This window comes from Nuphar pumila, chromosome 11, assembly GCF_984573655.1.
Source record: "Nuphar pumila chromosome 11, dmNupPumi1.hap1.1, whole genome shotgun sequence".
Taxonomy (NCBI): Eukaryota; Viridiplantae; Streptophyta; class Magnoliopsida; order Nymphaeales; family Nymphaeaceae; genus Nuphar; species Nuphar pumila.
The window spans coordinates 12,768,358-12,779,126 of record NC_143259.1 but is presented as its reverse complement, the minus strand read 5'-3'; the positions used below and the strand labels follow the sequence as shown (position 1 = coordinate 12,779,126).

Below are 10,769 nucleotides of genomic sequence, written 5' to 3'. Positions count from 1 at the left end.
GACTGGTAGAGGGTAAACCTTAGTTCCGGTGATGAACCACAGGTTTACAAATTGTCCAAGTGGATATGGATATGGACGTTGACCATATAAGCAGCAGCCAAGTTGATCCGAAGTTCAGACTCCACCGTCTCCAGCTCACTGTTTTTACACGTCCCTTTTGAAAGATATGATGGAGACAAGACCGCTACTTGTCGACTGCATACATCTAGCTCATCTTAGGTGAAGGTGGATGTGGAATCAGTCTGAAGTGAATCATATCCAAACAGGTTTTTAGACCTAGATTCTTTGTGAATGTGACTTGGGTTTCCCCTTGGTTTCCAATATGTTACGCTACCAGAAGTTGGTAAGACTCGATTCATCCATTTTGCTATTGAACATCTCAGTTCTAACTTGATATGTCCATAGATGTTACGACCCTTACCTTTGTATCTGATCCAGAGAAGTCTTTCATAATTACTGATCCTAAACCCATCACTATTTGTTTGGAATGAAAACTGTGAAAATGCTTGAAATCCATCATGCATTGCTTGCAATTTTTTGTTTCTGCAATTTTTTTTCCATGAGAACGCTGGGGGATGAGGCCCCCCTATCATTGAGGTGAACATATTTACAACACTCATTATTGCAAAAAAATATCTCAGAGCATGAAGACCATATTTTTCGCTTGAGATGTCTGACCGAAAGGTTTGCGACTTCATGTATAATGTGACTGAATAGATGTCTGACCAACGGGGCTCTGCTTGCCTGGTGGGAGCAGCTGGTGCACGTCACCTTGTGTTGGGACGTTGCAGGTTCAAAACCCAATGGTATAGTTGTATAACTGGTAAAGGTCAGACTAACCCCAACTTGCCTTTAAAAATAAGAGAATAGTTTGTGCCTTCACTTTCTTTAAAATACCTCATAGTGCACTTAGTTTTAGAAAAGTTTAAAACTGCCAGTATTGTTGGTTACCCTGTTTAGGGTGATCACCATCTTGGGTGGCGTCAATAGAAAAAGACCAACTGCAAATTGCATCTCTAGTGTTACATTTGCATTTTTATTGGGGGCAAGAATCTTCATTACTTCTTCCATCCGGCCACGTATAATCTTATGCCTGTAATGCAATTAACCACGTTCTTGAGATGGCGGTCTTTACCAAAGGAAATATTCCCATTTTTCGGTGCTACATGTATCAATCATGCAGATATCTCAGGAAAAAAGAATGGTTTTCGAAGCACCCCAAATCTATGTTAATATCACCAATGAACATGGTATGGCTGGTAAAACAGCACCATGCAAGAGAATCAACAACCATATTGTAGTTTTAGATTACCAGCAAGCAACTCGTGTAATCCTGCAAAAACCAATGTGATCGCCCACAGAGGCCATGGCTGCGTTCATCAGGCATGATAGTTGTGGTGGTTGGCCTACATCTGTCATACGGTGACTACGGTCAATGCTTTCAACATTACCTTAGAAGAATGATGGTAGAGGTGGCTGCATTCTAGCACAAGCACTCCATCTGAGAGTCCAATTTTTCGAGTGCTGGCTTGCCTGGTAACAGTTCTCCCTTTCATATCAAGCAATGGAGATCAGTTTCAAAGAGTTTCATATTCTCTGTAACAAATCTAGTAGCACTCTCTGTAACTTGTGTTCAAGAATTAAACTATAAGCAACAAACAATGGATGGTTCTGCAATCCATATTCATTGTGGACGGCAGCATATATAGGAGAACGAAAAAAGCGTGTCAATGTATCAAACTGTCTCTGTTTGCAGCAAAGAGCAGAAATCAACCCAATTCAAAACAAACAATTTGTGATACACGGCCAAAATTATGTGAATGTACAAGGCCGCTTCATGTGGGCCTCTAAAAAATATTAAATCACTTGAACACCCCCTCCCCCCCCCCCCCAAAAAAAAAAAAAAAAAGGCTAATGTTACAATGATGCTGCTGTATAGAGACATTTATGTTAGCACTGAAATCCAGTTCACCTGGCTACTCCTCCCACAACATCAGAGTTATAACCATAGCGCATTTGAAGTACACTCAACAGAAATTTGTTAATGTAGAGGGCCATTAGTTGTAAGGAAAAGATGGGACAGGTCTCAAACTCATAATCCTGTGCCATTGTAATCGTTCTATCTGCTGAAGGGAAGGAAACCATCACCTTCTTCAGGATTTAAACCCCACAGATGTGGCTCTAATCAGGGCACAACCTCAAATGGCCATCCACTGCTTCAAGATACCCGTAACAAAGGCTTCACGATTTCCGATATACATGTGGTGAGGACAGGCTTTATCCTAATCAAGTCCAAACTTTTTAGAGAAAAAAGATAAATACATTTACAACAAAATGTCATGAATTAAATAAAGCAAAATCATAAGAATAAGAATGAACTTTATACAGATATAGAACACAAATTTTTATGCTTAATAAATCCTAATCAGCCAGCAAATATCAAACTTAAGGAGCAAATTGTGCACCTCAACAGAAACTCCTTGTATAAATGACAAATTATTAACCTCATTAGACAAATCTCAGTTGCATTCTTGTAACAAGTAACCACTTATTATAGTTTGTGTTTTAGCTGCTTGGTTTAATACCAGTAAATATGTCTGATAACACATCATTCAATAATGACAAATTACACCATGTCCTTAGTTGTCAAAAGCGCTAGTGGGAGCCTAGGCGGAAGACCCTTAAAAAGACTAGTCGGGGCCTAGGCAGGACTAGTCGGCCTAAGCGGGACCAAAAAAATAAAACATCAAGAAAGCAAAAATATTACAGCAAATAGTTAAATTTAGTTACAAATATATGATTGTAACTATGGATGAAGTGTGTAATTCAATGTAACGTCGTAAAATTTGTGAAATTGCATAATATTGACCATACACCAAAACTTGGGGCACACCATCCGGTTACTATTTCTATATATAAATATATTATATTAGAGAGAGGGAGATGGGGATTATCCAGACCCTGTTTCGTTAGGTCACTGTTAGGAAACTTAGGATCATCCAAAAATCATAGTTTTTAAATGTTTTATGCTCGATCTGAACCGTTAGATGTGTTTATGATTGTTGTTGAATAGACATGTAATTGATTAAGCATCTTTATGCTCAGATGTATATTTTAAAGAGGTAAAAATATAATTGGTTGATATCGTACTAAAATTTCATGATAAAATGTTCACATTTTTACATCAAATCAATTTGAAACAAAGCTTGTTTATCAATAAGTATTGATAAACACATCTAATGGTTCAAATTGAGCATAAAACACCTAAAACTTTGATATTTGGAGGGTCTTAACAGTGACGTAAAGAAAAAGGAGTCAGGATAAACCTTGTTCTCATATATATATATATATATATATATATATATATATATATATATATATATATAATTAACTGGTAAGCTACCATCTTGAGAAGCCAAACTGCCTTCTACATTTGGCCCTTCCAAGAAGCAAGTCCTGACTGTTTGCTCAAAACAGATGGCTACTTTTTCCAATATGGAGAAATTCAACAAGGAATATGCCACCGCCCAGGAAAAAAAAATGCAGCAAACAGGAATGCTAGAAACAGTCCAATTTGATGCATGTTTTGAAATGCAAGTTTTCACAATTGAAAAATCTGAGCACTCTAGGACACCTGATGTGAAAAGGAAAGGCATTTCTAGGTACTTGATCAAAAGAAACACTGTTGTTTGAGATCTACTTCATACAAACAGTTCCAGTTAAAAGGCAGTAAGCAAACGCCTCCCTTCTCCAAAACCCGTAGAAACTTCAAATATTCCAGTTAACAGCCAAGTCCTCCATATTGTCAGAAAGCAGCTTCTCCAAACATGATATTTGTATTTGGCCAACAACACAAAGTTCTTTGTGTGAGGGACCACCCCAAAAGTCCAACTCCATTTCCCTCACACATTTAGGGAAGCTCATCTTTTCTAAGAGCCTTTGAATTAAGAGAGACAATACCTGCGTAGATTTATGCAGGTGGAGGTAAAGGAAGGCACACCCAGTCGATCCATCCAACATAACCACAAGAACCCTTCCCCAAGTCAACTTCATCAAAGAACATGATCCATGAAGAATCTTTTAAGTGCACGTTAAATGGTCATCCGGCAAAAAGTTTGTTCTTGAACGACCACTGGGTTATGTAAGCCCCCTAACACAAAGCTATACATAAATGGATTCCAAACACCCCTTGGTTGTGTGTGATGTTTGACAAGTCAACAATAGAACTGACATCTAAATTAACAAACCTATAGATACTTCAATTTTTGGAAGAAAGAATCTTAGAATGGCTGATGATTTTAAGTCTGTGATCAATGATTCTGAAATAATAATATTAGCTTTATGAATTATTTTCTAGGCATACAGGGATCTTTGTTTGCTAAGTAAAATATACTCATGGAATTCCCATAAACTCACTAAAACGGAAAACTGCTGACTGGTTATGAGAAGACCTGCAGCAGTGTGAAGCCGTGTCATGATCTGTTCAGGTAATTTATTTTGTCTATTTCAATTTTAATTTCATATTGTTATTTAGTTATGATGTTTTGCATGATTGTATATCTGTTATTGTCTTATTGATTTCACATTTTCTTGTTTTTTTTCAGACATGTGGTGGGGCAGGTTTGGAAATGATGTTTCAAATTTGAAAGTTTTTGTCATTCGCATTCTTAGTCAAACATGCAGTGCAAGTGAATGCGAAATAAACTACAGTGTCTTTAAGCAAATCCATATCAAAAGAAATAGATTGGAGCATAAAAGACTCAATGACCTCGTCTACGTTCGGTACAACTTACGACTGAGGCAAACGTATATAAAATTATAAAGTTTATTTGTCATTTTCATGTGTTTATTTAAAGTTTGTTTATATCATTTAAAACCAAACTAATTTTAATTTTTTCATGTAATCTTTTTAAGCAAATAAAAAAGTTATCATAAAAAAACCACAAAGAGCAATTTGATTTAGTTTGAAACATTTTGATGAATTGAATGCATGAGTTGAAGAAGAGGCAGGGACTTTTTTGAATGAAGAGTGCATTCAGTGGATTAACGTGAAAAGACCACAAGAGGTAGATGATGAAGACCCCACATATCTTAGAAACGATGTAGATGTCGAAGGAGGAGAAAAAGAAAATAATAATGAAAAAGATGAATATGATTATTGAGGTTTCATGTAATATGTTTTAAAAAAACTTGGTTATTTAACACTTAATTATTCATAAACTTTGTTATTTTGTTTTTGTTTATTTAATATGAAAGTATGAGTCTTGTAGCATGTTCTTAATTGCAGGATATTTAATATTTTGCATTGTTCTTGTGAGATATGCATGCAATATTATCTATGATTCTATATTAGTTGATGTTTGATGATGTCTTATGCGGTTCATAGAGACATAAATGCTTCATATGTGATTTTATGGTTGTATTTTGTGCAATTCATCATTGTTTCATGTGATATGGTTTTTTAGGATTTTTTCTGATTTTCTTGATTTTTTTTGGATTTTTTAGAAAAATTTTATTAAAAATTTACGATACAATACGATAGGATACGATACAGTGTTACTTTGGGCCAGACCGATACGGGTAACCATACGATACTTACAACCTTGCTTTTGACATCGAACCTAATCTTGTAGTTTAACAGCCGATCCAAGCCAATTTCTAGTGATCTGTCATATTATTGTTCAGATTCTGTAAATTGTGCTACTATCCAGACTTTGCAAGCATAATTCACACAATCCAAGTGGGATTCTGGTGAGCCCCTATTCCTTATGGTAGTTTGATATGTGTAGAATGGAGTTTGGGGTGGTGTTGCACTTGATTTGATGGATTGGAGGCGTGAGCACTATTTTTCCAGTGACCTGTAGCATACTTTATTTTCTGCAGTTAATGTACAGTTATGTTTTCCGGCGATCTTCACGCATTAATATCTCCCTATCCGTGCATGCTCTGAGCTTCATTTTTGGTGTGTGCCTTTATTGTATTACAGTGTAATTCCGTAGCAAATTGCAGCTCAGACGAGGTGTATTCCGGAAGTTATGTGTCTGTAAAGTCGGGCCCAGAAATTGTGTAGTTCTGTGTTTTCTGTACTTGGCTTAATTTGCCAAGTGTTTGTATTTTTGTTTGTGTTGTTTTATTGTTTGTGTTGTGAGTCCGTTGTGGCTCAACTTTCTCAGAGGGCCGGTACTTGTGTTGATCCATCCTTTTGGGTGCTCAAGAGCACTAAGGAGCAGAGGAATTGTCGAAAGAACCAGGTGACAAACTTGGGTCGTGAAGCTACATACAAGCTGTCCAAGGACTTAGCCAAATTTTCATATTGTGATTTTGACCTAACTAGTTGGGCCACACCACCTAGTTTCAGCCTCACCGCAAAGTGCATGGTTTTCGAACTCAGAACATCCCTTCAATTTGGAGATGTTCACAAGTTGCCCTTACCAGATGAGCAAAGCCCGCACATTTTGTTTTCTTGATTTTCATTCAATTAATTTCAAGATTAGAAATTGATGCTGGAAAACCAAAATAACTAGCTATAGTAGGAATTGAGGACATGATGATTCCTATGTGGACTAAACCTACTTCAAACGTATAATACAAGTTCAAGGTACTTGAATTATGCTGCAAATGTCTTCAGTCGCTTAGGTGATGTGCGATGTTGCCAAATCAGACACATTAATTGATAGAAGATTTTGATATTTGAAAGAGAACCTAGACATATGCCCCTCCATCTAGAGAAAATGTAATTTAGTGCCTCTTCATCACAACATAAAGACAAAGGAGCACATGATCTGCAGCATTTGGATACAGAAGCAGAAAACTAAGAAGCAACGGCTACCAATTTGTGAACCAAAACATAATGATAAACATAAGATATAGAAGATAGATATCCCTCAAAAGAATGTGCAAAAGATGTAATACACTTTCCCATAGAACATGAAAGAAGCTTGAACCCAAAAGAGCAAAGGTGTGGACCCTATATAAAAGAAGTCACGTGAAAGAATAAAAGAGCTCAATTTCAAAAACTTGGTCATTTCATAGAAAAAGAATGGCATAATGAGAAGTCTATTTGGGGACCTAATCCCTAACCAAGAGCAATCTCGTTCACATGAGATGTCTAACTGCACAGCATACCAACTCAGATACATCTAAAAAATTGCAGAATCCAGATAGCTTCCTGCCGCTATATGTGATGGATTAGTGAAGGATCTGCATGGCATCTTCTATGGATCTTCCCAGTGTTCCAAAATCTTTTGAAGTTGGAATGGCCAAATTGGGAGATGCAGAAATGGAACATATCTACAATATGACACATCCTCCTGGCTCCATGGGCAAAAGATTGGAAATATATATGGAAATAGCGGTTTTTCTTTTTTGACTGATGGCAGATTGTTCAGAGAAAAACACAAGAATCTGATTATGATCAATCAAATAACCCAATCTCAGCTATTTCTTTTCACGAAAACTAAATGAGAAGAAGCGGATATTACTTGGATTGGTCAAAGCAGTTTGGGAACATCAAAAGCATGACGATGGAATTCACTCACCTTTTCTCATTTTTGCTATGTTGCAATGTTATTTGTTATATACCAACTTAGTATTGTTTTCCAATTTACAGTGACTCCTTGCCACCTGACTTACCTTTTAATGAAAGTATACCTCCCGGAAAAAAAAGAAAATAATGGAATAAAAAATTCAATTCTAAAATCACATGAGAAATAGACGTGGAAAAATATAGAGATAGCATAATTACCTGGCTAGGTAGATAGCCGGCAACCCTGTGCAGAGAATAAATCTTGGAGCATGATTACCAAGAAAAAAATTATTCCAGAACCAACCCACTGTATTTCCTGTATGAATCGATCCTATAACCATGTGGATTGTATCCCTTTTGAAACATTTCATCCATTAATCTCTCAGCATCCTTATCCCTACCAAACCTCCGAAGACCGTGAATAAGTATGTCGTATGTCCATAGATTTGGTTCATGTCCCTTTTTCCTCATTCTGTTTAGCCAATCGCAGAGATTATCAACCTTCCCCTCCTTGCAAAGAGCTCTCAGCAATATGTTGTACGTGATGGTGTTGACAGGAAAGAGCTGTTCAATCAACTCTTCCAAGTACTCAGAATGCTTTGACGGCCCTCCAGTACCATCTCTGGTAGCAACCGCACCAAAGAACTTGCTGAATATCGTGGCACCCTCTTGCAAATCCTCGTTATTCAAGTTGGACCACGCCCGCTTCAGTCCTGGAGACTTCAAAGTATGGCACAAAAGAATATTGTAGATATAAGAAGATGGTGGACGACCAGTTTGCTCAAAGTCTTTCAGAATCTCTACAACCATATCGTAGTTCTTAGCTTCGCAAAGCACATGTATGAGCACCTCGTAAGTATTGCGCCTTGGAATGATTCCCTTCTCCCTCGCCTCCCTCCAAAAGGACAATGCCAACTCCATCTTGCTTGCTTCACAAAGCCCCACGATCATCGCATTATACAGTCTGGTGCTCGGCTCTTGGTTCTCCAACAAACCAATGAAGAAGTTTATGGCGTCGGATATCCTCCTACTCTTCAAGTAACACCGCAACATGGAAATCTTCGTGTCCGAATTGGGCTTCCAATCATCGGACAACATCCTTTCAAACATTTGCCCAGCCAAATTTGGTTGCCCAACAGATACCGCTCCATCAATCAAAGAATTGTAAACAGGATGAAGATCGACCGAATGACATGAATTTTGAATAACATCCAACAGTTTCAGAACTTGACCTTGGTTACCAGATTCTGATAAGCAATATATAACGGCTTTATACAATCCACGAGTCGGCGATTGACCGTCGAGCAGCATTTCCAGAAGCAACCTTGAAGCCATATCTCCTCTACTGATCGCGCTAAAACCATAAATCAAATCAGAGTAAGTATGCAAACCAACCTCACTGTCGGGCTTCCTGAGCTTAGTGAACAGAAGGTAGGCCTCCTCTGCACGCCCGGCCCTGCACAGGGCGGCGATAAACCTCATGCAGATGCTGTCGCTAGGCACCATATGCCGCTCGAGGGCGGCATCGAGCAACCTGAACATCTTCTCCAACTTCCCGTTACTACAGAGAGCGTCTGCTAGTACGTGGAACGTCCATTTTCCAGGAAAGTATCCCTGTTTCAACCCGTCCTCCAGGACCCGGAACGCGTCATCGATCCTCGAATTCTCGCAGAGAGCAGTGATCAACTGGTTGTAGGAGTAATCACTGGGGGAGAGCCCGATCACGAATCGATCGTCGAACAATTCAATCGCGACGTCCACCATTCCCGCCTTGCAGAAGAGCCCTATGGTGGCGTTCATCGTGTACGAATCCGGCACGATGCTCCTCACTCTCATCTCGATCAACAGGTCGTACACCTCCTCCAACCTGTTCTCCCTGAGAAGCCCGCATATCAGTGCGTTGTAGCAGGGCAACCCGGGAAAATCACCGCTCCCGGCGCGCCCCTTCGCTCGGAAGAAATCCATGGCGGTCCCGACCTTTCCCGCCCTCACGAGATCGGCGACCCACGCCGTGCAAGCCATCGACATGGAGAGCTTCCCGGCCTCCCTGAACTCCCTCACCACCCGCTCCGCCTCGCCAAACATCTCCGCCTTGCATAGCGAATCGACGAGCACCGCCGCCACGCTCTCATCCGCCGCCTCCCCGAGCCCGCGGAGGTGCGCCCTCGCGTCCTCGAACCTCCCCTGCTTGCAGAGGCACTTGATCAGGATGCAGGAGGTGATTGAATTGCCGAGTCGGCGGGCGGCGATCTGCTTCGAGACGACGTTGAAGACGTCGAAGGCGCCCTCTTCGGCTAGGGCGTTGAGCAGGACGTTGTAGGCGAAGGCGTCGAGGTCGAGCCCCTGGAAGCGCATCCGGGAGAAGATCTGGAGGGCGACGTCAAGGCGGCCAGCGATGGAGTAGCCCATGACGAGGGTGTCGTGGAACCGGTTGACGAAGACGCTGTCATCGCCGCCGCAGCGGCGGCGGCTGGAGAAGCGCTCGAGCCAGTCAAGCATGACGGCCATGAGCTTCGCGCGCGAGAGCATCTTGAAGATGGCGTGGTAACAGGCGCGGGTGTGGCGATAGCCGGGCTGGCGGCCGGCCCAGTCGAAGAACTGGAGGGCGGGGAGGACCTCGTGCTGCGCCCTCAGCACCCTGATCACGCACCCCTCGTTGAGCCTCGCCCCGAGAGCGGAGAGGGACGCGTCCATGGCCACCTCGCCGCCACGGGCGAGGACGCCGCAGATCCGCTCGACGTCGGCGTCGACGGTCGCCTTCCAGAGCGGCCGCGGTGCGGGCGACGTGGCACCTCCCGATTTGAACCAGTTGCTGATGGAGTCCACCATCTGCTTGCGCTCGATGAGGCCCAGCTGCACGAAGCTTGGAGCGGCCTTGGGGCCGCTCGCGGAGGCTGTGTGGACATGGTGGCGAAGGAGCGGGGGAGGGAGGAGGAGGAGGAGGAGGCGGACGAGGACTCCCTGGCTCAGAGATGAGGAAGCCTGCCTTGTTGCGCTGTGCAATACCAACATCGCCACTACGAGGTCAAACGGGGAAGGGGTGGTGGCCACAAAAGCCTCCTCTCTCCACGTCTTCATAAGGTTTTGGCTCTCCTTTGGTGAACCGGGGCGGGTGCGAGGACAAGCTCTCCACTCCTGCCCCGTCTCAGAATTTTGCCTTTCGAGTCCGAATCGGGTGCAAGAAATGTGCATTAAGAACCAGATCGGCCTCAATCAGGTCTTGGGTCAGGCCACCTGACAGGCC

The 10,769-nt window shown here is 41.7% G+C and overlaps 1 protein-coding gene and 1 long non-coding RNA gene across 2 annotated transcripts; both read right to left on the bottom strand.

Moving 5' to 3' along the window:
• Positions 1 to 870: 870 nt before the first annotated feature.
• LOC149822006 (uncharacterized) lies at positions 871 to 1,554 on the bottom strand. The gene is made up of 2 exons (XR_016425746.1): positions 1,452 to 1,554; positions 871 to 1,333 (listed from the first exon to the last, which is right to left on the bottom strand). It is a non-coding gene; the product is annotated as an uncharacterized LOC149822006 (long non-coding RNA).
• Positions 1,555 to 1,666: 112 nt separating this feature from the next.
• On the bottom strand, positions 1,667 to 10,659 carry LOC149822005 (pentatricopeptide repeat-containing protein At1g71210, mitochondrial-like). Its single transcript, XM_089980822.1, has 2 exons — positions 7,745 to 10,659; positions 1,667 to 2,282 (listed from the first exon to the last, which is right to left on the bottom strand). Exon 1 carries the CDS (start codon positions 10,601 to 10,603, stop codon positions 7,814 to 7,816), a length of 2,790 nt encoding a protein of 929 aa, XP_089836948.1. The 5' UTR covers positions 10,604 to 10,659; the 3' UTR covers positions 1,667 to 2,282; positions 7,745 to 7,813.
• Positions 10,660 to 10,769: the final 110 nt, after the last annotated feature.